Source organism: Xenopus tropicalis, chromosome 6 (genome assembly GCF_000004195.4).
Source record: "Xenopus tropicalis strain Nigerian chromosome 6, UCB_Xtro_10.0, whole genome shotgun sequence".
Taxonomy (NCBI): domain Eukaryota; kingdom Metazoa; phylum Chordata; class Amphibia; order Anura; family Pipidae; genus Xenopus; species Xenopus tropicalis.
In genome coordinates, this window is record NC_030682.2 from 103,035,827 (window position 1) to 103,063,344 (window position 27,518).

General features: G+C 37.6%; 1 protein-coding gene across 2 annotated transcripts; it reads right to left on the reverse strand.

Annotated features, from left to right (window-relative positions):
• Positions 1-1,739: 1,739 nt before the first annotated feature.
• On the reverse strand, positions 1,740-27,481 carry rnmt (RNA (guanine-7-) methyltransferase). Of its 2 annotated transcripts, XM_012964766.1 has the most exons (11): positions 27,006-27,481; positions 25,794-26,064; positions 24,381-24,516; positions 22,444-22,566; positions 20,810-20,922; positions 18,478-18,659; positions 16,974-17,138; positions 15,405-15,522; positions 13,744-13,845; positions 10,817-10,850; positions 1,740-2,405 (listed from the first exon to the last, which is right to left on the reverse strand). In XM_012964766.1, exons 2-11 carry the CDS (start codon positions 25,998-26,000, stop codon positions 2,368-2,370), a joined length of 1,218 nt encoding a protein of 405 aa, XP_012820220.1. In that variant the 5' UTR covers positions 26,001-26,064; positions 27,006-27,481; the 3' UTR covers positions 1,740-2,367. The 2 variants fall into 2 exon arrangements, with proteins under 2 accessions (XP_012820220.1, NP_001017053.1); NM_001017053.2 differs by lacking the exon at positions 27,006-27,481 and having other exon boundaries at positions 1,823-2,405.
• Positions 27,482-27,518: the final 37 nt, after the last annotated feature.

Consider the following 27,518-nt stretch of genomic DNA (forward strand, 5'->3'; position numbering starts at 1 on the left):
GCAAACTTTTTTTTTTTTTTTTTTTCTTATTAGGTTGCTTATGAAAAGTCGAGTTCTGCATTATACATATTTGTAATTCTTAGAGAGAAACCCAAATTGGTTCAATTTTGTTCCGGTGAAAAAGTCAGTTCTGAGTCACACATGAGCAGTTTCCTCTGGACTTGCGTGTGTAAATGTGGCATTTGGGGAAACATTTCAGATATATTTTCAAAAGCTAACAAAACAATAACATTTCTAAGTTAGGTTAAAAATGAGTAAGTCCATCAAGTCAAACCTCTTCACAAGTTGATAAAGCAGAAGGCAAAGGAAATCCCCAGTAGGTCAGCTGCCAATATAGCCTTACAGACAATATGAGTAATAAAGGTTAAGCTTTATTTTGGAATTATGTGCCCTTTTGTATGTGCAGTGTTAAAAAATGAGGTACCTGTACAGATGAACAAACAATGTCTGATTAATTCCCTACGGGCAAGATGTCCAACCTGTATCCTTGACAGCACAGGGATGCTGTTATTTGCATCGCCGCTCAAACCCTTGCAATGAGTTTTAGTTTGCCAGGTCCCAAAGCTCTATCGATTCCAGATGAATGGATTATCCCTCTTAATGTACGTCACAAGTGTAGCAAAGGAGCCTGTCCAGTTTTGGCTGAATATTGCATTACCAACAGTTCCTAATGCCAGTTTTATACTGCTAGACAGGCTTCCAAGATCTGTCTTTAGGCCTAGAGTCAGTTACCACGTCTATACACTTTTTGTATTCAATTAACCCTAATGTTGCCGATACCCAGTTTAGCCAAAAGCCTAGTCTAAAAATACTAAACCCATAAAGCTCTAATTAAAGAACGTAAAAATTATGAAAATTGCAAAAGTGCAGTAAAACTGAGTAAACGGAGTAAAACTGCCCATACATGTAAAGGTCCCCTTATTTGGCTAGGTTGATCTTTTACCCATATGTCCACCTTGAGTAAGAAATATTGGGCTGATTAGATCGTTTTGCCCATTAAGAAACTGATGCGTTCCTCATCATGATTTTTTAAACCTGCCTGATTTACAGGCCAATTTTCGTACAATTTTCACAGTTTATATCAAATTGCCTGAAACACCTTTTCTAGGCGGGACTTTAAAGCATAAGTAAGCCTTTTATCTTAATAACCCCTTAGTCTAGTGTGAAGCTCTGCCCCCCTTTTGCTTTCTGTGGACTCCTCTCTCTGACTATGAAGACCTCAGAGAGGCATCTACTAGGCATGCTCACCGACTCTTTGAGGTCATTATAGTCTGAGAGATAAAAAATGTTCAGAAAGAAAAAGGGGCGGAGCTTTACACTAGACAAGGAAGTCAGTAAAAGAGCTGCTGTTCAGCTGTTTGTAATAGAGAAACAGAATAAATCTGCATGCAGGGAAAAGGGTATGTTATTCTGGGGGCTGTAGAGTAATTTTAGGAATTTTAAAAAAAAAAAAGTTTACTTATTCTTTATGTATAATTAGCAGTATACTTTTGTATATTTTTCAAAAGAAAATGGTTATTTTCTTGAGACTGTAAAACAGAAATATAGGGGTATTTTCGAGCTTTCTCCCTATGGGTGTGCATTTGAGTTCATTAAGGCTTGTTTTTGCTGCTTGTAGAATGTCAGTCTAAAATTAGCTAAACACGGCTTTGTAACCATGACAACTTCACGATTTTCTTGCCATGCACTTTACAGTAAGAGACTGCTCAGCTTAGACTCAAGGACAATGAATGGCAGAGTCCGAGTGGCAATGCATTTATTTAGCATGCTGAACAACAGATTTTACCAGTAAATCATGTCCAAGGTACATTCTCTTTATTAGCACCCACTTACACTGCAGATCAGTAAAGCAAACTTGTGGAGATGCTAAAATAAATCCATTTTGCAATAACTACATTGTATAAATTAAAAGTTTTAAAAATGTTTTACTGTAAACTCAAATTATTCTATAAATACCAGTTTTGAAATGTACATGAAGGTCAGCAAAACATTCACAGAACCTAATAATTTGCTCGTACCAGATGGCACTCCATACCACCCCAGTACTAAAGTTATCACATGTGAAAATGGCAAGCTAAATGGCAGAATGTACATTCATCTTTTACATACAAAGAAATAGGGCTCTCTTTCATTAAGTATATGAAATATTCCTATGAATTCCTATATAATATATATATAAAAAAATACCTAGCAACTTGCCTTCTTGTACCCGCATTTACTGGTAACCCCTCATAGACAAGTATTTACAGTATAACCAGCACCAGGATTTTTACTCCATGAATGCACAAAGACAAAGAAAGAAAGAAAAAAAAACTCAAATCGCTCCAAATGCAAATCCAGTTCCGATTCACCAAACACCATTTTCATTCAGGCTTGTTTTTCGAATGCAAACAGCAAATATATACCTAAGAAACAAGAGAGACAGATTGGATTAACCATATTTTAGAAGCTGCCATTAAAAAAAAAATGAAAATCCCAGAACTTACATGCCCCAAACCCCTGCAGCAGTTATAGATGGATGCCATAGTGCTTCCAGTATGAAGTGAAACAGAAACATCCATAAATATGACAAAGTACTGAAGACATAAATGGAAGGCCCACATCAGCAAGCACAGTGGGGTGCCCCAATTAACCAGACAATTTACACTCGAGGGACTAAGCAGTTCCACTTTGATTTTGCTTTAATCTATTTAGATATGATTTCCATGACTAAAATCAGCTTCACATATGGAAATTCATATGTTTTCCCAAGACAATATTTTGTCTAGAAAATACTGGCCTGGAACATATTTGTACTTAGACAGAGAACTGGCTGAAGGATAGATCCTAAGAGTGATGGTAAATGGAACAATTTCTAATAGGACCAGTGTTGTTAGTGGAGGTGATTGGCATTTTTAGTACTGTTCATATTTTAGCGGATTCAAAATTATGTAGGCAACTGGCAGGCCGCATGCGGCCCCCGACCCCCCTCTGTGTGGCCCCCGACCCCCCTCTGTGTGGCACCCGACCTGTCTGGTTGCTTTGATGGCTTACCTTTGTGTAAACTTTAAATGGTATCAGTAATGAGATTAACTGGCCCCCTGCATGGTTCTCACCTCAGATTCAGGCTGTAATCCCTCTATATTGTTTAAAAATGTAATCCCCTGTGTTTTTCACACCTTTTCGTTTCTGCATTGTTCACCCCCTGCAGTGTTCACCCCTCAGGCTGTAATCGCCTATTGTTCTCCTGTTCGCACCTCAGACATTGTATGCTGCCTGTGTATATGGCTCACACAGACAAAATAGGGTAGGCAAAGTATGGCACATAGGCAGTATAGGGCTGGGAGGGTATGGCAGGCATAGTATGGAACATAGGCAGCAAAGGGAAGGCAGAGTATGGCACACACAGGCAGCATAGGGAAGGCAGAGTATGGCACACACAGGCAGCATAGGGAAGGCAGAGTATGGCACGCACAGGTAGGGCAGGCAGAGTATGGCACACACATAACTGTTGATATCCCCACAGAGAGGACCAAGCATTTGGGTTTTTGCTGCACTACAACCATTGTGATAAAATGGGTGTGGTTTGAAGTGGGTGTGGTTCAAAATTGGGAGTGGCCAAAACTGGCTTCCATTAGCGGCCCTCCACCATGTATTCTAGAGAAATTCCGGCCCTCGGCACCGCAGAAGTTGGACAGCACTGCTGTAGATAGTTTTATGTTTATTCTACACTTACAGGCAATGAGAAAACATGGGAATGTGTGTCCCTTTGCTATCATTTCTCTCTAGCACTACCAGTTCCTTCACTTCACTATGCACTGATTAATATCCAACCAGCATAACCAACTAGACCAGGCTCTCTAAGTGAAGGCCCATAGGCTAGATGTGACCCTCTAATTGATTTTATGGCCCCCACTCTGACCAAAGATTGTTGTATAACAAGTAATGGGCCAAGTAAAACATGAAAAAGCAATGCACTAGCCACGCCATTGTAAAGAATCCACATACACTTTGGAGAAAAGAATGTGTATTATTATTAGTGCAAAAATACAACTGCTTCTATAAGCAAAGATGAACCTGCAAGCTTAAGAACATAGCAATCAAAGCAAAAGTAATATCTGCAACAGTAATTCTGCTGAACAGGAACATAATTAATTATTCTCAAAACTTTACTCAAATTATACTCAAAACACAAAGACAACAAATTGCTTAGTTCACTTTAAATCAACAGGTCAGTGACTAATTATTTTCTATTTATACAGTCAGTAACTAGAAAACTTTTATGAATAATGTTGGATCCAAAATAACTGCATGTGTGCCTCTGTCAGATAGTCTCTGTCACAGTGACAAAATAATCAAATAATCAAAGTTAAAACAAAAGTGTAGCAAACTTTATATACATTTTATTGCATGTAAAAAATATCTGTTAAAGGGGTGCTTTACATTTAAACTTTTAGTATGTTATAGAATGGCCAATTCTAAGTAACTTTACAATTGGTCTTCATAATTTATTTCCTATAGTTTAATTACTTGCCTTCTTTTTCAAACTTTTTTTAGCTTTCAAATGGGGTCACTGACCCTGGCAGCCAAAAAACTCTTACTCTGTAAGTCTACAGTTTTATTGTTATTGTTACTTTTTCTATTCAGTCCCTCTCCTATTCATATATCAGCATCTCATTCAAACCACTTCCTGGTTGCTAAGGTCATTTGGACCCTAGCAACCAGATAGCTATTTTAACTCCAAACTGGAGAGTTGCTGAACGATTAAAATAATTAAAAAACTACAAATAGAAAATGAAGATTGTCTCAGAATATTACTCTCTACATGATACTAAAAGTTAACCTAAAGGTGAACATCCCCTTTAACATAAGAAAATATGCCTGGCAGCATTCGTTTTAAGAAAAAAGTCTGACTAAAACTTAAGGAACCTTTAACTTATAGACTTAAACAGGTACAAGATCAAAACTGGGAAAAAAAAATAACTCATGAAGTGAGAATATTTACCAAATCATCAAAATAGTTATTTCAAAGAGCCATAATAGCTTCATGAAAACCAGGTCATGTCAAACTAATCAGAGTTTCCATGAAGTATCAAAAAATATACAGATAAAAGATCAAACTTTTCATTGAGATCCATCAAAAAAGTGGCAAGCAAATCAAAAGCTCATCTGCACACATTTAATTCCAGAAATGTCGTTCTTCAGCAAGTGTATTATTAGCATTTTATGATCACGACTGGAACAAAATATTTTTGTTCATTATTTGTGCATCTATTCATTACAGAAATTAGTTTTTAAACTTTAAAATTTTTCCACCTAAAACTTTGCTTGCTGTGAGGTAGTACAAAGAATTATAACTATAAAATATTGCCGTGAAATTATACACTCCAGAAAAAATGATCTTGGTATGGCCAAGTGTCTCAAGAAAGTTTGAGAAAAAAATTGCTGCCATCAGTAAACTGCACCAAAAGATTATTTTTTACTATGACAAGAGGAAAAGGTCGAGACTCAGAAACTAGTAAAATTAACTCCTTAGTAACACTCAAAGTAAAGTTTTATATTTTTTAAGTAAAACTAACAAAGCTATTTGGTAAATAATAAGCTATACTGCTGTAAAAGTATGCATTAAAGGAGAAGGAAAATCTAAGTCACTTGGGGTGCCAAAATGTTAGGCACCCCCAAGTGACTTAAATCGCCTACCTTTTACCCCGGGCTGGTGCCCCTGTACGGAGAGAACAGCACCAGCCCGGGGTACCTGCAGCGATCGCTTCCTTCTTCCTTGTTCGCTGCGCGCGCATGCGCAGTAGAGTGAAAAGCCGAACTTTGAACAGAGAAGTTGGCGTTTCACTCTACAGCGCATGCGCCGGCCCACGGATTTCGCCGGCAGAAGAAAAAGGAAGAAGGAAGCGCTTCCTACAGCTACCCTGGGCTGGTGCAGTTTTCTCCTTACAGGGGCACCAGCCCGGGGTACAAGGTAAGCGATCTAAGTCACTTGGGGGCGCCTAACATTTTGGCACCCCCAAGTGACTTAGCTTTTCCTTGTCCTTTAAATGATTCCTACATTATCTAGTAGAATTGGGCACATTTACACATGAACAACTTGATACCACAGATTTAGAATATTGCTTGTTACATCTTATGAGGGTTGTCACAAAAAGGGAAAATGTAATTTACAGACCCTCTTGGTGGTCACACCACTAATACTGATGCACATGTAAAGGTCTTAATGCACCTTCTATAAAAGTGGGAGCATCTCACTTCTGATTTTCAGGGATGGTTTTCATTTTTGTTCTTTGTGCACACCCCCAATGTCATTTGATGCCCACTAGACTAGACACATTTTAGCATTCTGTAAAGGGATTAAAGTACAATAGAAAAATATAAGAGTTGATAAGGAGGTTGTGGTCAATGCTGTGCTGTAGCTGCCTAACATACCTTAATATTGATACATAAGTGGTCTGTTTTGTTCTTCATAAATCTTTAGGCAGAACTCAAGCTGAATAAAGAAATCATTTAAAGGAGAAGGAAAGGCATTTTACTGCAAACAGATTATCCACATTTGTGCCACCTAGAATACTATACAGGTCCTTTTAAAAAAATTAGCATATTGTGATAAAGTTCATTATTTTCTGTAATGTACTGATAAACATTAGACTTTCATATATTTTAGATTCATTACACACAACTGAAGTAGTCCAAGCCTTTTCTTGTTTTAATATTGATGATTGTGGCATACAGCTCATGAAAACCCAAAATTCCTATCTCAAAAAATTAGCATATCATGAAAAGGTTCTCTAAACGAGCTATTAACCTAATCATCTGAATCAACTAATTAACTCTAAAAACCTTAAAAAGATTCCTGAGGCTTTTAGAAACTCCCAGCCTGGTTCATTACTCAAAACCGCAATCATGGGTAAGACTGCCGACCTGACTGCTGTCCAGAAGGCCATCATTGACACCCTCAAGCAAGAGGGTAAGACACAAAAAGAAATTTCTGAACAAATAGGCTGTTCCCAGAGTGCTGTATCAAGGCACCTCAGTGGGAAGTCTGTGGGAAGGAAAAAGTGTGGCAGAAAACGCTGCACAACGAGAAGAGGTGACTGGGCCCTGAGGAAGATTGTGGAGAAGGACCGATTCCTGACCTTGGGGGACCTGCGGAAGCAGTGGACTGAGTCTGGAGTAGAAACATCCAGAGCCACCGTGTACAGGCGCGTGCAGGAAATGGGCTACAGGTGCCGCATTCCCCAGGTCAAGCCACTTTTGAACCAGAAACAGCGGCAGAAGTGCCTGACCTGGGCTACAGAGAAGCAGCACTGGACTGTTGCTCAGTGGTCCAAAGTATGTCATTCGGAAATCAAGGTGCCAGAGTCTGAAGGAAGACTGGGGAGAGGGAAATACCAAAATGCCTGAAGTCCAGTGTCAAGTACCCACAGTCAGTGATGGTCTGGGGTGCCATGTCAGCTGCTGGTGTTGGTCCACTGTGTTTTATCAAGGGCAGGGTCAATGCAGCTAGCTATCAGGAGATTTTGGAGCACTTCATGCTTCCATCTGCTGAAAAACTTTATGGAGATGAAGATTTCATTTTTCAGCACAACCTGGCACCTGCTCACAGTGCCAAAACCACTGGTAAATGGTTTACTAACCATGGTATTACTGTGCTCAATTGGCCTGCCAACTCTCCTGACCTGAACCCCATAGAGAATCTGTGGGATATTGTGAAGAGAAAGTTGAGAGACACAAGACCCAACACTCTGGATGAGCTTAAGGCCGCTATTGAAGCATCCTGGGCCTCCATAACACCTGAGCAGTGCCACAGGCTGATTGCCTCCATGCCACGCCGCATTGAAGCAATCATTTCTGCAAAAGGATTCCCGACCAAGTATTGAGTGCATAACTGAACATAATTATTTGAAGGTTGACTTTTTTTGTATTAAAAACACTTTTCTTTTATTGGTCGGATGAAATATGCTAATTTTTTGAGATAGGAATTTTGGGTTTTCATGAGCTGTATGCCACAATCATCAATATTAAAACAAGAAAAGGCTTGAACTACTTCAGTTGTATTTATTCTGCAGAAAGCTTTACCATACCCGAGTAAACAGCCCTAGAAGCTCCCTCTGTTTGTTTAAGATAGCAGCAGCCCTGTTAGTTTTAGTAGCTTCCTGCTGCAATTCTAGCCCCTGGTGGGAGGGGGAGTGAATTCTTTTGAATTCTTATGGGAGGGGGGAGTAGGAGATGGGAGAGAGCTGTGCAGACTCAGGCGTGGGAAGGAAGGATTTTTCTGTGAAAGGAAGTCTGATAGAGAAGAACATGTTAACAAAAAAAAATGACAAGAAATACTGTGTTTCTTTTGATAGAGGACTCAGTGCAGCGTTTCTGTGAGTGCTTATGGCTGTATTAGCACAGATGTTTCTGATAAAACTTACTTCGTTTTTAACTTTCATTCTCCTTTAAAGGGACAGTAACACCAAAAAATGAAAGTGTATAAAAGTAATTACTATATAATGTAATGCTGCCCTGTACTGGTACAACTGGTGTGTTTTCCTTAGAAAGACTACTATAGTTTATATAATAAAGCTTCTGTGTAGCCACGGGGGCAGCCATTTACAGGAGAAAAGGCACAGGTTACTTAGCAGATAACAGATAAAACCCCATTATATTCTACAAAACTTATCTGTTATATGCTATGTGCCTGTGCCTTTTCTCCTTTTTCCCAGCTTCAATGGCTGCCCCCGTGTTGACATAGCAGCTCATTTATATAAACTATAGTAGCGTTTCTGTTGCAAACTTACCAGTTTTACCAGCGCAGGGCAACTGTACATTAAATTTTAATTACTTTAAAACACTTTAATTTTTTGGTGTTACTGTTCCTTTAAGGACATTTGTGTTAAAAAAATGAAATGAACACGTGTAAAGAAGGAAGACTAATCTTACAGGATTATTTTGTCAGATGGCAGAACTACATCAGCCAAGTAGTTAAAATTTATGGGTTTTTGTCCCCTATGCAAGAAGCAATGGTGAAATCTCTAAATACATTTATTAATAGATAGAACAGCTATTCTCTAACATTTACAATGGACTTTGTGATATTTACATACATGGACTCATTTATGAAAATGTTCCTTAGTAATTTAGAAATAATGTCCCGCTGAAAAGTAATTTTTATTACTAGGGGTGTCACATTAATGATAAATGGTGTTCAGTTTTGCAAATCAGTTATAATATATTGCAATGTAATTTGCAGAGAGCAGGATAAACAACTAGTTTGTAACAGAAAAGTACATCTCTTAAATAACATTTAATTGAAGCCGTCAGAGAACCGGGACAAGCACTAAAATGAATATTAAAATGTAGAACATAGAACCTTTTACTTTTCCATACAAATTTTAAAAAATGAGCTACAAGCTCTCAATAAAATTATTAAATAACTGTAATAGCTATGTAATGATTTGACCTACAGCAACAGATATTAAAGCTGGAGATGTAGCATTCTATTTGGGAAATAATTGCAATGCACGGTGTCATAATCTTTTAGAACCCTATATCATCTGCTCTACCTTCCAAGCTTAATTTCCCATCATTTTTAGCATAACCTTTACCAGAGCTAATGGATCAGAATGCATCACTAGCTCCAAATGTACACAACGCTTACAGACACTATTATAAGAAGACATCGATTACATACATAAAAATTACTATTAGGCGGTAGAAAGGACACATCACGCTTATGATTATTAATAATTTGCAGGTGGGAAGAATATACCGATATACAGGCAAAAATTAGTTTACTTTCAACATGACATTCAACACTATCCAAATAAACAGTTGTAGCAAAAAGTTTGATCATGGATATTAGTAGACACCTATTAGTAGAACTGAAGCTAAAATTGTTTAGTAAGATTGAGAAAACCCAAGGATAATTTCAATGAAAGGGTATGTTCAAAAAAGACCCAGTAAATATTATCCTTGAAGAACTGTTTCTACTCTAGCTTTTACATCTCTCAGCCCCTATAGTTTAGAAGAATTGGCCCAGATAAGTTTAGTGTAAGAAAGAAGAAAAAAAGAGTAAACCACTGGCCCCAATAGCACTGACAAATCTTGCTTGTACATGTATAGGATCAGTTATTCAGAAACCTGTTATCCAGAAAGCTCTGAAATACTGAAAGGCCCTCTCCCATAGACCTCTTTCAAATCCAATAATTCGCCATGGTATGAAAATGAATGGTATGATAATTTGGAGCCCACACACAGTCTGAAAATCATACAAAAGTATCGGTGCGTGTATGGCCACCTTACATTGTTTTAAATTACATCCTTTTTTTCTGTAATAAAACAGTACCTTGTACTTGATCCCAACTAAACTGCAATTAATCCTTATTAGAGTAAAAGCAATCCTATTGGGTTTATTTACTGTTGCATTCTGGATTACTGGTGTAGGGAAGTGTCAAGGATGAAATTGAGATAAAACTGTCCATGCCCTTTAAGGCTCTGGCACACGGGGAGATTAGTCGCTCGTGACAAATCTCCCTGTTCGCGGGCGACTAATCTCCCCGAGTTGCCATCAGTTGCCATCCCACCGGCAAAAATGTAAGTCGCCGGTGGGGTGGCAATTCGGGGAGATTAGTCGCCCTCGAACAGGGGGATTTATCGCGGGCGACTAATCTCCCCGTGTGCCAGAGCCCTTAATGTAGAAAAATATTTACAAACAAAACAGCCTAGAACTTGCGTATAATGCAAATCTACTAAAATGGATTCGGTAATGAAGTACTTTTTTTTTTTTTATTAGATAAATAATAAAAAATGGGGCATATTGTGAATATGATTTGTGAATACTTACTTGTAGCTTCCCATTCAGACTTGCTCAAAGTTCCCTTCAGGGAGAGAAAAATAAAAACAGTTAGATTGGGAAAGCTGCTGATTTAGAGGAATATCAGTCAGAGCTGGTGTTATGAGGTGAAGAATATATCAGATTTCTCATTTAAATAAAACAGATGCCAAAATATAAACTGATGCTGAAGTGCACAGAACTGCTGGTTATTATTTGCGTTAAAGGGATTCTGTTGTGATTTTTATGGTGTACTTTTTATTTCTAAATTACACTGTTTACATAGCAAATAATGCACTCTAACACTTTAAATGTTATTTTTGAACCAACAAAATAATTTATTTTTTTTAGTGGTAATATAGGTCTGTAAGCGCCATCTCAGTGCATTGTGCCTGAGTCTGAGCTTTCAGAAGGAGCCAGTGCTACACATTGGAACTGCTTTCAGATAACCTATTGTTTCTCCTACTCCCATGTAACTGGAGGAGTCCCAAGCTGGGCTTGGATTTTTTACTATTCTGATATCTATTGGGAACTGCTATCTTGCTACCTTCCCATTCTTCTTCTGATTGGCTGCTGGGGGAAAAAGGGAGGGGTGATATTCCTCCAACTTGCAGCTCAGCAGTAAAGTGTGACTGAAGTTTATCAGAGCACAGGTCACATGGTTGTGGCACCCTGGGAAATGAAGAATATGGTTAGCCCCATGTGAAATTTCAAAATTTAATATATAAGAAAAAAAATTATGTTTGTGGTTTTGTATTATGTATTTCAGTACAGGATTCTGCTGGAGAAACTATTAACTGCTTTGAACCCTTACTCTATGAAGGCTTTCCCCTTCCCTGCCTGTAAACAGTGCAGTTTATATGTTGTAATAATTGAGAAGCCTGACAAAGTGTGAATGAGACTCCTAACATGAGTCGGCAGCTTAGATTTAGCTGGTGGGGTAAGATAAATATTAAAGCTAAAAATAGTTTGAGGGTTTTCATTTTGACAGTCTTGACTTATCTGTTAATAAAAGGAAAACTAGCAGCAATAGCCAAGTGCAGTGCCAAAAAGTATTCAACCATTGTAAGTTTATTTGCTATAGAATATGTAATCACAGGTTATTTTTTAGAGATGTACAAAATCAATTATTTTTGGGTTCAGCAGAATCCTAAAATCCTTTGTGAAAGATTCAGCCAAATACCAAACAGAATCTGAATCCTAAATCGTATATGGAAATTAGGCTAAGGAAGGGTAGAGTCACTTGCGCTTACATTGTTTTTTTACTTCTGTGTAAGGCTTCAGATTAGGTTTGGCAACATGCTTGGATTCGACCGAATCCTGCTGAAAAAAGCTGAATCTTCAACGAATCCTGGTTTCAGTGTATCCCTAATAATTCTGTACACTACTCAATAGAAATAGGCTTATATCAAATTGAAAACAGAATATCTGTGAAGAGCGATATATCTAAAACTGCATAAGTATACATTTTCCTTAATATGACAAACCTAAATCAGGTAACTACAGGTGCATCAGTATTATAGCATAACCTACATTATTAAGACAAAAGAACATTCCAAGTACTTCAATGAAATGTGACTAAAAAGCACAAGGCCAGGGATGTAAACTATAACACTGAACACTGAACATTTCTTGGAATATTAAGAAACAGAACAAACAAGCTGTCCACCAAAACGGAGTGTGCAAGAAGGAGACTAGTAAAAGAAGCCACTAAAAGACCTATGGAAGGGTGAGCAGGAGAAGGGAGAGAGAAGCAGACTCATGCCAGTGCCCTGAAGGATTTTTCTGAAAGCAGGTGTGATACCAAAGAATCCTGTTTTTTCTTTTGACTCTGTCAGTGCTCATGGCTGTACAGTACATAGCCCTTTCTGATAAAGCTTACTTAGATTTTACCTTTCCTTCTCCTTTAAAGGAACAGTAACACCAAAAAATGAAAGAGCTTTAAAGTAATAAAAATATAATGCACTGTTGCACTGCACTGTTCAAACTGGTGTGTTTGCTACAGTAACACTGCTATAATTTATATAATAAGCTGCTGTGTAGCCACGGGGGCAGCCATTCAAGCTGGAAAAAAGGAGAAAAGGCACAGGTTACATAGCAGATAACAGATAAGTTCTGTAGGAAACAATAGTGTTGTATCGGTTATCTATTATGTGCCTGTGCCTTTTCTCCTTTGAATGGCTGCCCCCATGGCTACATAGCAGCTTATTTATATGAATTATAGTAGACTTTCTGAAGTAAACACACAACTTTTACCAGTGCAGGGCAGCAGCACATTATATTTTAGTTACTTTTATACACTTTCATTTTTTGATGTTACTGTTCCTTTAAGTAGTTTTGCAAAGAGGAATGGGGAAAATCAGTGTCCGCATGGGCACACCTTCTACACAGCCCACACTGGCTCAAGGCTGTATTTGCTGCTAAAGAAGCACCTACTAAATACAGACAAAGGAGGTGTATACATATGCAACCAGTTATTTTGTGTTTTTAAGTCACTGAAATCACTTCATGTAAATCTTTTTTTTTTACTTTGACATGAGTCATTTTCTGTTGATAAGCAAACAAAATTATATCCACTGTAATTCAATGTTCTTTGCCAGTTAAACAAAAACTTCCAAGAGGGTAAATACTTTTTTTCTGAATTTCAGATGTACATCAAAAGGCAATGATTTGGGGGTAGAGAGAAAGTAGCATACTGGATTCCAAACTCTGGATTCCGAACTCAACCACCAAGGTTTCATGCCACTGGTAAATACTAGGCAGCAAAACCAGCCTTGCCATATTAAAATTTGGTGCCTGAGGTACAAGGTGTTTAAGGGGCTCATCTAATGTCACAAGGTGTAAAAATCAACTATACTACAGTGCATCACATGACCTTTTCTTCCCTCTTAAAAAAGGGAACATTATCTGTGCAATAATGTAATGTCAAAAAAACCTACCAAAGGTAACTTGACCTGGCCGTTTTCTACCAGTTTTTGTGCATGCTCATAATCTTCCGTCCTCCCAGAGACCAATTTAAAATTTGGAGCTGCAGGGTATGGCTACACAATTGAAAAGTAAAAGATAAATATAATTAATCAGTGAAAAAAAGTGAACAAAGAAAAAGCTTGTATGATCACCATAATACAAGACCTTTTGCATCAATGATAACTTTAAACAGTAAACAGAATTATTTAATGAATCATGTGCAAGGAGCATAAAAATTAGTTGGGTAGGTGTAGCTACTTAGATTGCAATTTCGAAAATACAGCATATTGCAAAAACATTTTACAATAATGTGGAATACCAATTTGTGTATAACATTAGAAATTAACGTGCACTGGTGTCCTAACATAAGAATGTATTTTAGTTAATGTGGTAGATTGTGCTCCTAATGGATGGGGATATTAAAGAATACCCTGAAATGCAATTCTGTTTGCCCCATTAAAGAATACCTTGGAAGAATATGTTTCCTGTCTTGGTTCTGCGTATGCACAACGTTTTATTAGAATCAACTATATGGAAAAAAGGAGGTGATGCAGGGCACCGTTTCCAACCGCAGTCACATTAATTATTCTGTAAAAAAAATTGGTCTACTAAAATCCACCACCAAAAGTTACCCTGCGATTATGTATCTGGCACTGTCAGACGTGACAACATTAAAGATGGCGGCCAGAAAGATCAGTGTCAGGGAAAAACACATTTTTTAAAAATCCATTAGTTTTTTGGAAAGTAAACTGTGGCTGGGGTTTGGGGACTGTGCCCTTAAGAGTCATATTACTCCAAGTAGGGGCATGCTGGCTTAAGTACCCCTTTACAGATTTAAATTATTACCAGTTTAACTGTATCTGCATGAAGAAATTACCAAAATATACTTAAATAAAAAAAAAAAAATACACATTTTGGTTTTGTAGAAATCTTATTGTAAGTTAAAAAAGTCAATTGTGCCAGAAGCTGGAGAGTGTGAAAATGTATATTATCAGGTCAGTTAAACAGGCAATTCAGTAAGACAAGCGTTTCAGGCATATTCTATGGTTTGGTCATTCAGAAGGGCCAAATTAAAGAAGGAACTTATCACCTGAATCTCTCCCCCCCCCCCCCACCACAGGTGCAGGGTAAAAAAACCTGAACTTAAGATAACAATGCTCCAGCAGAGCACTTGATAGGGGGGCTTTATTAGATAAAGGCTATAGTTTCTCTTCCAGAGTGCAGTCCACACCTATGATGGAAGAAAAATTGCTTGTTTGTTATGTACATGTGTGCAACATAGCACAGTCGAATCATCCCCTGCGCATAATTAGCAAGCTGGGGCCCTCATTATGTGCATGTTCCTCCTACAATAGTTAGCTGAAGTGGCATTGACTAAAACGATAGCAATTAATTCTGATTTCCTCTAAACAGTGATGTTCAGAGGAAATAATAACATATTAAATAGGTATTTACTCTCTGTGGGCTTAGGTTTCTCATTTTTAAACACCAAAATATAACAGATTGTATGTAGTAGGAATCAATACAGGGTTATTTAAAAGTCCAGTCATTCCTTGCCTCACACACAACGTACTCTAATGGACTTTACACCTCTAATTTTTCCTGTAAAAAAAAAAAAAGGTTAATAAATCACCTCCAAAGCCTTCATTCTTTTCAGCAGCATTTTCTGTTCATCATTCTTAACCTTTTCTTCAAAAAATTCCCGAAAGGTCTTCTTGTAGATAAGTTTCATCTGATATTTCTTAGCCATTCTGTAAAATAAATAGATGTGTTACATCCTCCTACACTTTTCATTCAGACTCTTTCCAATCCATTTTTATTTTTTAATTTAAAAAGTAGTAAATGCATATGTACCAAAGTGTAGATTAGCGACATCTCATGGTGGACAATAGTACTGCAACTAATAATAAACATCATTCTTTAGCATTTATGCATTTTAGTACATATAAACATTCCTTTAAGAGCCATTTTAGATGGGAAACCTGCTACTTTCTGCACCTATTTATTGCTTTTTAACTCTGTTAATGGGCATGGTCCATGCCTCCCAAATCTCCCTCTAAAACTAAAAACTTTATTCGATGGAATATTCAAGCCCCGATGCAAAAATAAAAACAATAAAATGTTTGTATACGCTAGTCTAGCTTGTTAGGCTAAAAACCACATGACGTATTGTCTCTAATGCTGTTTTTTAGCAGAGAAATGCCCAAAAATGCATCTGTAGCTTCCCACTGACAGTAAAGCAAACTACCTGAAAGCACTGGCACTTGTGATTCACACCTAGGGAGCACTATTGGACAGGAGAAAAGATTTTATCATACCTTTTAAATCTTTTTGTCTAATGAACTTTTTTTTGATGTTTTAATCTTAGGACCACCAGCAGAATCAGCAGACATAGGCGGATACTATTTTATATTAATAGAGTAGTCTATGGTTCTGTAGAACCACAAAAAGCATTTCATCCATCTTTCTGCGTAAGAATTTAAACCATTGTATTCTACCATATTACTTAAATTTATGTAAACATAAGCCCTCTAGCCCAGTCAGTGAACTTGACTAACCATCCCATGGCTACATAGCTTCTTGTTTATGTAAATATAAGTGCAGGGACATTTAAATCCATACAAATACCCTTTAATTTGTTGATGTGTATGTATGGTCATTCAATAAATAAAGGGTGCAGGGTGAACTCATCATTATAAAAGGACATTAAAAAGCTGGCCCTCTTATAACACAAATCCCAACAACTTGAATACTTGCATTACTGCAGCACGAAAACCATTTAATAATAGCAGTATTCATATCAAAAATATACCTTGATGAGAATTGATGGCTAGTTGCTGAACTGCTCCGAAATAATATTTTGAAACTTTTCCTTATCTATACTGTTTTAAAATAAATGCCAACCCTTCAGCCTGCAGCACTCTAACTCCAGGAGATCAGAGGATTTAGGATCAATGCAATGCCCAGCAAGGAACAGACTAGGTGACTGATTGGACACTTGTGAAACACTACTTTGTGCTATCAGCAAAGCATCTGCTAAAAAGCTGGAACAGAAAGGATTACTGCAACCATATTTCACAAAAAACGTTCTTTGCTGCAAGGAAAAAGATAAATTGTCACAGCACAAACTTTTCAGAGCTTAACTAAATGAAACTAAAAAAGCTGGAGCATTCAATAAAGAAGAAATTCAAATATTACTTACTCTACTAGCACTGGAAAATACACCAGAAATTCAGGTACATTAACCACTTCTTCCAAGCTAAAGTCATATTTACACCCAAAGAGAGGATATTTTCCTTTCTTCTCAAACTTGACTGTATACACATCATTGCCAAAAGAATTAGTGTCTGATGCTTCGAGGCGCTTTCTGCAGGAGGAAAATACAAAATTTTGCTATCAGCATGACATCTAAATTTAAAAAAATGTATTTTAAAGCGGTGGTTCACGTTTAAGTTTTTTTGTTATATAGTTTTTTTTATTTACCGCCTTCTTCTGACTCTTTCCATCTTTCAAATGGGAGTCATTGACCCCAACAGCCAAAAAACGTTTGCTCTGCGAGACTAGTTTTATTGTTACCTTTTATACCTCTTATTTTTCAGCTTAGGTCCTCTCCTGTTCATATGTACAGGATATAGGTCTCTCATTCAAACCACTCCCTGGTTGCTGGTTAATTTTGTTTCTAGCAACAAGAGAGCTGCTGAAATGCCAAACTGGAGAGACGCTGAACAAAAAGTGAAATAACAGGAAAACTACAAATTAAAAATGATCAATTGTAAATTGTCTCAGAATGTTAGGATCTACATCATACTAAAAGCCAACTGAAAGGTGGACAACCCCTTTAAAATGGACCTGTCACCAAGACATAAAAAGCTGTATAATAAAAGTCCTTTTCAAATTAAACATGTAACCCAAAGTAATTTTTTTTATTACCACATCCATACCCATTATATAAGCATTTAAAAGTCTCAGCTGTCAATCATATATTGCCTGCCCCGCCTCTATGCCTTAGGCAGACAGTTACTTTCACTTTCAATTCAGAACTCCTTAGATGTCACTGCACTCTTCACATTTCCCCTCCCTCCTCACCATCTAATTGTGTAACCAGTGCATGGATATGGGTATCAGGAACCCCATTCTGGCACAGAAACAAGATTTTAGCAGGATGCACAGCTTGCCTTAATAACAGTGTCCAGAAAATGGAGCCTGCCTGTTTTCTTTAATTGTGAATTCCAGTGCTAAAGGAAATACGTTTAAAATAATTTATATAGTGTAATTGAAATTTATTTTGCTTGACAAAGACAATAGAAAACAATTTGTAATTATTTCTTAGGGTGACAGGTCCCCTTTAAGCAGATACAGAGCATGTGTAATAAAGAAAAAAAATGCAGAAAAGCTAATGGGGTTGCAGTATAACGAAATGAATGGCCTAAAATCTGAGCAACTGTCAATGCCTATACACCCTATTTTGATAGCTTATGTGGAAAACTCCACAGAATGTTAAACCTGAATAAATGATATCAGTAAATTAAAATATTTCCATTACAATGTGAATAGAAAAACATATATAATGTTTAAAAATCTAGGACTGATGTGTAACAATTTGTAAAAATAGTTGAAAAAATGTTTTTTTATATCAGACAGGCTACAAACTGAAACAGACAGCTCCCTTTTATCCAAAAATATTAAAGTGGCAATAGAACACTTACACCAGCTCAAAGCCATCTGGAGTTGTGCCGATGAAAAATCCTCCAGGGCACAGCCTTTCGCAAGCATTTCTTAGCATCATGTCAGCCTGCTCATATGTCTCAAACGAGTAATGGTAAACAAACTGACAGCTGCAGATGTCAAACTTGATCTCTGGATCATTGTACTTTTCAGATAAAAGCTCCTGGAAATGATCAACATAGAAGAATTCGTCAGTAGAAATCCCACTGATCATATTTAGAGGAACTAAGCTGTCAGACTTCCATGTATACGGGAGAAAATTAAGGAATACTTAAATTACAATATTTCTAAAAGGGATTTTATTTTTTTATTTTTTTTTAGCACCATTACCCTGGAACCAAGTCACTGACTATTGGCAGAACGTAACTGTGAAACAGTGTTAGTAGCCACTAGTAGCCTTAGGCATAGGAAGGAGCTCAGTGATCTAATGCATAGTTATATATCTACCCCCTATTTCATGCACTGAGCAAAATTCTAACACTTATTACTATTTCTAGATAGTTTTGGTTTCTAGACATGATTTACTGGGGGGGGGAACAACTGCACCCAAGTTAAGGCTCTGGGAAATCTGTTACTTTTACTTTTTTTTTTTTACAAATGGTACCCTTTACCTGAAAAAGGAACTCAAATCAAAATTTTTTGGACATACTAAAAATAAAAAATCTTGTATTCTAAGCATCTTTCCAATGTACATTAATATCACAGGAAACATTTAAATAATTTTAAATGCAATTACTACTAACTGCAATTCAAAATACAACAGCTTTACTGTTTCAATATTAAGGATAAAAGTTGCATATGGTTTTTAAATACAAATATATAACCTTGTCTATAGTTAAAGTCATCTACCAATTGGATACCTAGACATGATGTCATTCGCACAGCAAACACTAAATATAAAGCCAGCAAACATCAGAAATAACACTAGGTAGAGCTCACAAGCAGTTGCATCCATTTTGCCAAATGGGATGCACCTGCAGTAAGTGCCGTGCAATTGTGTCAAGAGAACTGTTTTGCATCTACAATTACAGGATTCTGTAAAAAATGGTGCATAATGCAGATTGTGCTTGAAACTGCATCTAGGTAAGGAAATGTACCCTATAATATTTACAGGTTCACTTGCAAAGAAGACACATATTTTGTTTGCTGCACCCAGTAAATTAGACCTATCTAGTAAAGCTACATGTCAGCAAATATTGCTTGAGCCTTTTCCATCAAGGAATCAATGTTTTCCATTAAAAGTAACTTAACTAAATAAACAGGGCTTGTGCTGAACACTTCTTGCCTATTGCTTGATCACAAAAGAATCTATGGTTTAGTTGAACAAGTCAATGTAAAAATGAAACTGGGTAATATATAGACTGCACAAAATAATATATTTGTAATACAAGTATGGGACCTGCTATTCAGAATGCTTGGGACCTGGGGTTTTTCCCGGATAAGGGATCTTTTTAAAAATTAGAATTATTTGCTTATAATAGAGTCTATGGGAGATTGAACTTTGTGGATAAGGGATTCCATACCTGTATAGATAGTTGGGCAAAAATGTAATCTATAAGGGCTGGAGTGGGCAGATGTCTAACATAATGGGCAAAATTTTACTGTCTGCTTTCAGCTCTCTAACCTGCTTGTTAGTCAGTGACTTGAGGGGAGCCACATGGGACATAACTGTTCAATTAGTGTGTGAGTACGCAGGTCAGATTCAAATGCAAACTAACTAAACTGTTATGTCCTATATGGCCCCCCTCAAGTCACTGATTGGTTACTGCCTGCTAACAGCTTAGAGAGTTGTAAAGGAGGAAGTAGTGTTCTGGCTATTATGTTAAACTCCACTGCCCACTTCAGCTTTTATAGGTTACATTTCTGCCTCACTATATTGAAAACATTTTTTATTTTGCGCAGGCTATCCATTTTACCCAGTTTAATTTTTACAATGAACTGTTCCTTTAAAAGAGAAGGAAAGGCTAAATCACTGGGGGTGCCAAATGTCCTGAGGAAGGGATTGGGTTATACACCCCCCCTTCTTTTTTCACATTAAAAGTGGATTGATGCCCTTTTTTCCCCCTCTATAGACATCTGCTTACTCCAGCCTTTATAGATCACATTTTTGCCTAACTGTATTAGAAATGTTTTTTATTTTGCACAGTCTACCTATTTTACCCAGTTTCAGGTTTACTGAACTGTTCATTTAAGTGCACGTTATTAAATTACTGAATATAAAACTTACTTACAAAATATATTTGCCCTTTAAGCAAACACTACCAGAAGTAAATCCTTTTCAGCTTAGTGAGTATGTAACACTTAATGCAGTACCTTGGTAGAATCGGCAGTCAAAAACTCTGCTTCAAAAACCCGCTCATTTCGCGATTTTCTTTTCAGGTCTTTGTATCGTTCTTCACACTGCTTGACGGAGACATCTGCTATATCTGTGTCAACATATTAAGAAATCAAATGCCTGTAATTTAATCATTTTTAAAATTGAGTTACTAGAATGCCTGCAGCTGGCTACACGTTTCCCCTCTTGCAGCATCGTGTATATGATTCTCCACTACAAATTAGGGATGCACCAAATCCAGGATTATGTTTGGGATCCGCCAAGATTCTGTCTTTTTCAGCAGGATTTGGCCTAATTTGCTTATGCAAATTCAGATGCAGTATTTGGATGAATCTTACACAAAGGATTCGGGGTTCAGCTGGATCCTAAAATTGTGGATTCAGGACATTCTTACCACTAATCGACAGCAGCATGTTGTGTATGTTACAAAACATGCTTATTCCTTAAAATTTGTTATATTGGATTAAAAAAACATAGCTAAATGCAATTACATAGAGGGTCATGCAATTTTTGCACCAGGTCTAGTAACCCACTGCAACCAGTCTTACTTATGATGTGTGCTATGAGTAACAATACCCAGTGTGACCTACAGTATGTGGCATAACCCCATCATTTATAACAGTCCCTGCCCCAGTGGAGTTTACAATCTAAGGTCCTCAATAAATTTTACCAAAAGTTGGGTGTTAAAAGTTCTTAAGATTACATATTATGGCACACATTCTCAGTATACCTACATGCAACACTTTCATTTTCCCTCCCCAAACACAATGCACTGGTTTTCAAATATTGTTAAAAAGGGCTGCGAGGCTTTTTTTAAAAAAATGAATAAAGCAACCTGGGGACTAGATTTTTCAGCTGTATCAGCTATAAGTTGGACAGAACTTTATGTCTGCTGCAAAAACTACAGACTCACAAGAACTGGGGCAAGCACAGACAGGTGCTTTTGTTTATGTCTTTGTAACGATATTCTGTTAAAGTTTTGTACACATAATCTGAATATTTTTGATACCTGATTTTGTCCAATTCTCAATGGACTGCTGATATCAAAATGCAGCAACTTCTATACATAATTAAAGTCTGTGTAAATAGATAATTAAAGGCTGTGTTCCAGCTGGTTCATCCAACTCAAAAACTAAAAGCCTGGTCAGATTCTCCAATAAAAATAAAACCTGTTACCATCAGACGTTCATTAAAAATTCTGTACCTCTTGCTTGCTATTCGCCCTTTGCTCCACTAGCTTCAATTACTGAATGCACAAAGCCTTAGGCAGCTGCTGGCTAGTGGACTACAGCGTAAATCATTACTGCTTCGAGTTTTGAATGGCAAGGCAGCAGCTTGCAGGGTTATTGTGAAACATCCACCCATACTGCTGCCCTGCTGGGGAATTGCAGGCCAGAGATCATGTTTTAAAAATATATACAGAATTGTAATGTGTATTGAAAAAAGTTTTTCAACGGAGAACCTGGAAGCAGGTTCTTAAAGACATACAATTTATTAATTTGCAGATTATTACAGAAGCAATATCTCCCAAATCACAATGGGACATTTTGTCTAGGCTAATTGTATGCAGCAACTGACCCACAGGATTTCATGCAAATGATTAGTCTCATACCTGTACATACAAGTTTACTGATTCCACCTTTTCGCCACTTAAGTAAATCTCCACCTTTTCCACAACCCAGATCCAGCACTGCAATGTTCCTTGTCCTCTGCCGCACCTTCTCTACAAACTCTCCTGCAGGCATAATTAAAATTAGTTATTTAATTGGAGATAAGCACATCCAAACTGACAATCCTTTAAACAGGCCACCAGAACCTGAAGATGTACAATGACAGATAGTGTTAGGAGCGTTTAGAGATGTGATAGCCTTAGTACAGGACTATGATGGGTTCCCAGGTTAGCTAAAATTCAGTACCCAAATTCAGCTTTGCACTTAAACAATATTCCAGTCTGTAATCTTAGGAAAGTTGAAACAGTAACCTTGAACTTTTTATACATGAACAAATTTAGAATGTGTTTAGCCTACAGTAATAAATATGTTTTGGTGTTTTAACATACACCGGTACAAAACAAATTTACAGAACAGTCTGATTAAATTATTTTATCATTTTGTCATGTTAATCCAAACACTCGTGAAATCAAGCTATAATATACTAGACAGCATATATCACACAAGAGGCCACACAAGGCACTATCTGAACTTGTATATGTTAAAGAGGGAATACAATTATAAAATAGGTGAGCTGGTGTATAGAGACATGGGTAACATTTTTTTTTTTTTTCAAAGCATAGATTCAAACAAAGATAAAAACAGACAGAGTCAAAGGAAACTCAAGCTTGTAGGAAATGTGTATTTGTATGGCTTTGTAGTAGGGTATCAGGCTGCTATGCTGCTAGTCATCAAATAAAAGAATATTCCGATTTTTTTAGCCCAGCGATTAGTCTTACACAGTGAAAAACATTTAACTTTACAATAACCATTAAACATTTTCAATGGCTTTAAAAGAGCATGCAAGTCAAAATTTAATAAGCATACTTCCCAATAGTCCTCCTATTGTTTAGTAAAAACGCCACACTTTTGGCTCACCTAATCAAATATTTACTCAGTCACGCTTACTTCACATTTTCTAGAACAGGCAGCCATCTCTAAAAAGGTATTCTCCCTTCCTTTCCCTCCTTGCTTCATACTGCACATGTTTCATTCCCCCCCCCTCCCCCTCCCCTCTGCCAGATCCGCTTCTGATTGGCTGGTGGGCATGTGTAGCTCAGAACAAGAGACAGGATCAAGTTACACACATGCTCAGAGACTAGGAAGGCTGCCGCTGGCAACCTACAGGAAGGGAAGAGAGATTTCAGCGATGTCACTGTTGTCTTCACAGTGCTGTAGGCTGCCAGCACCGTATCTCAGAGAAGCAAGCAGGGATCTGGGAATTTAGATATGCAGTAAGTACTTAAAAAGAATGCCTTTAGACTTACTTTTAATTTATATTAACCTTTCATTGTCCTTTAAATGTAATTGCTATTGAAATCAGTATTTGTCTGAATAAGTACATTCTCTGCACTCCTAGTTCTGACTCCTGAAACAGCATTGCTGGGTGTATCTAGTTTTATTTATGTATCTTTTAAGCAATGAAGGAGCCATCAAGTTCTTTCATGTAGGGACCAAAACATTGTTTTGGCTATTAGTCTGTAATATTTAAACAAAGCCACTTTTAGAGGCATAGACTTATGTATTCTACATACTTAAAGAACTTTTGGAGATGAATGCTTTTGTAGGAGCTACTGGAAGAAAATCTGCTTAACTTGCTGATGAGAAGCAATGGCTTATGGGATAACAATTTGCAGCAATATTCCAAATATTTATATGTACTCAGTGATTACATGGGTATGGCCACTTAAAATAAAAACAAATCTGTTAGTTGCTGTGGTGTACCTTACCCATAATACTTAACCACCTGGCCTAACCTTTAGCACCTGAGTGCTACCACATGCAAACACAAAGGTTTTCGTAAACTTCACATGAACACACATAGCTCCAGGACAAGTACCTATTAGAGCACTCTTCATCCAGTTATTGAAATTTCGCAGATGAAATATACGAGACTGGCTACGAGTTTCTAATCCGGTCTCCGGAAGTTCATTGTAATGTGTTACAACTAAAGAGCCATGGCCTTCCTCTAAACGCTGTTTGAAAAAATAAAATATAAATTAGAATATTCTTGTAATATCTAATTCCAGTAATACAATTGTTAATGTCAAAATTGTTGATGTTGTTAAATATGGTTAAATATTTTACACAAAAAATACTCATATTTTATGTATATATCTGTGGAAGGGCTAGCATACTGCACACTGCTAAGGTCAAATACACTATCCATAGAAAAAAATGAAACAACACACTACAATTATTAATTTATTTGTGGGATGGGGTTTATTTTAAGCTGTCCAAACACTCTCCAGGATCAGAAAGTGACAGTAAGGGGCTGATTTACTAATCCACGAATCCAAATGAGAAAAATTCGGATTGGAAAACGAACATTTTGCGACTTTTTCGTATTTTTTGCGATTTTTTCATCGCTGTTACGACTTCTCCGTAAATTGTCGTGACTTTTTCGTAACCGTTACGACTTGCGCGAATTGTCGCGACTTTTTCATAGCCATTACAAATTTCGTGAATTGTCGCGACTTTTTCATTGCCATTATGACTTTCGTGAATTGTCGTGACTTTTTCATAGCCATTACAAATTTCGTGAATTGTCGCGACTTTTTCATTGCCATTATGACTTTCGTGAATTGTCGTGACTTTTTCATAGCCATTACGACTTTTGCGAATTGTCGCAACTTTCGTATTGAGAGCTCGAAAAAGTTGCGACAATTCGCGAAAAAGTCGCAAAGTATCATTACGAAAAAAACGCATTCGGGCGCTTTTCTGACATTCGTGGATTAGTAAATGTGCCCCTAAGTGTGTTAAAGTGAAATTGGCTTCATATTCTTGTTTAGTGACAGAAATTAGAGAGTTAAAACAATAGACAAAAATTATGTGTAGCACATGTCTTATTCACTGAGCTTATGTTGAACAAATGGTGTATATTGTCCCTATTAAAAGAATGTCAGGTAGAGCACCTGGCTAAAAGTACCACAGGTGAATACGATAAGGGAAAAACCCTATAATTCAAATTAGATTATCCATTCTATGTTAAACTTCAAACATATATAAAGAATGCTTTACTTATCTAGGTAAACAGAAGTATTATTATGTGGTCAGACAGAACCTCATAATCCATTCCCCGACATGCGATCCCACCGGCAAGAATGTAAATCGCCGGGGGAATGGCATATGCGCTGCTTGGTTTTCCCCAGTTGCCCGAAGTTTCCTTGTGAGGCAACTTCGGGCGACTGAAGCTTTGTGCCACAGCCATAAGTTGAAAGTCTAGCTAGAATAAGCAATGGAGAAAACATACAGGTCTCTTTGATGGAGATTCTGGTTCACCAGCTTTCCTTTTTAGTGGTGATTTTTTATTTTTTGGTGGCGAATCGAGATTCTGTCCGCTCGCTGTAAATTTATGACTTGAATGTTCTTCTTTAACATATTGGAAGGGTCCATCTGTAACATCTGTTTCAGTGTTTGTCTGTGACACATTATCTTCAGGGTTCAATATATTATCCATATTTATTGGAGGAAGGCTCTGTTTTGCAGGACTACAATCACAAGCTCTTCATCCCTACTTTTAGCTGCAAGCAGACAAAAGGGAAGAAAAAAAAATTACTCAGTCAATAGGTTTTGGCAGGAAATATATTTTTGCAGAACTGAACATATCTACAACAGTGCATGACATTCATGACGTTCTTGTTGTGGCTACCCAGTGCTTGACATTTTAAATCAGCGGTGACTGTAGAATTTGCAATCTAAAGCAGGCAAGAAATGTATCCATTTGTTCTTATTGTTTATTAACTACTATTGATATACCTCAATATTGTGGTTGGAACAGTGCACAGGCACTCAGAATAGCATGAAATGAATTGCAGCAAGTCCAATATTGAACTGATTGTTCCATTGGCAGGAACAGGAAGACACAAGCAGGGTCAATCTAAAGGATCCACATAGTGGGGGCACAATACAATACTTAGCAGTTTGCAGAGGGATACCGCTGTGCAGCAATGTGTACATAAACAGTGCCATATATATTATTATACATGAAGGGAATAATGAATGGTTGGTAGTAGTTCACGGAAAGTACTGGCTAGATAGTGTTCTGGTTGGAACCCAGCACTGAAAGGAAACAGTGCTAACCACTGGGGCCCAATCATAAGCACGGCTACTAGCAAGAATAAAAAGGACAACCTTATTTATAGCCCAATTGTCAGTTTGTGGAAACTATAGAGGCAGCCGACTTAGAAAATGCCGAGAGACCAAGGAGTATTGCAGGGCCTAGTGTGGTACCTGGCAATTAAAAATGCACAAAGCATTGAATCTTCCTTGAGGTACAGAGGAAGAGGTATAGCTTTATAAGTGGGATGAGCACTCGGTCTAAAAAAGCAAATCCACATATAGTTACAGCTTTTCCTTAACTCACTAAATCTCCCCATAGGGGACTGAACAGAAAGACAAGCAATTCGCACACACTGAAGACACATAGGTATGCGGCAGAGCGCAGCGACACAAAATCACTCACCGGTACTCCTGTGATACAATGCCTGCGCCACAACTCCGCCTCTGTATCTAAACTCTGCTCGTGCTTCCGGCGCACATACCATAGAGTATCTGAGCGAGGCACTGGCCTTGGACTCTAGCGCCACAGCGGCAGGGAGTACGCGCTGCACCCATATTACCACTGATACTCTTACAAAAAGCGAAGTATAACATGCACATAGCTAAAAATTGGCCAGTGTGTAACATAACGCGTTTATGGGTCGAGTTGCGCAAAAGTACTGCCATATTGCACGTCCGCGTCCGATGTGTTTTTAGTGACCCAGTCCAGCGGCCTTCCAGTGATAGTTCAACTACAAGTGACAACATTATGAGAGTTGTAGTTCTACAACCACTGTCTGCAACACCAAGCGTTGAAGTTCCCTACTCTATGGAACCCATTACACGCTGGTGACAGAGTGACGCCCACGGTGGACTACAATCCCCAGGGTTCCATGATATGTCACGTGACAGTGTAGCGAGTACTGCCGGGACACGT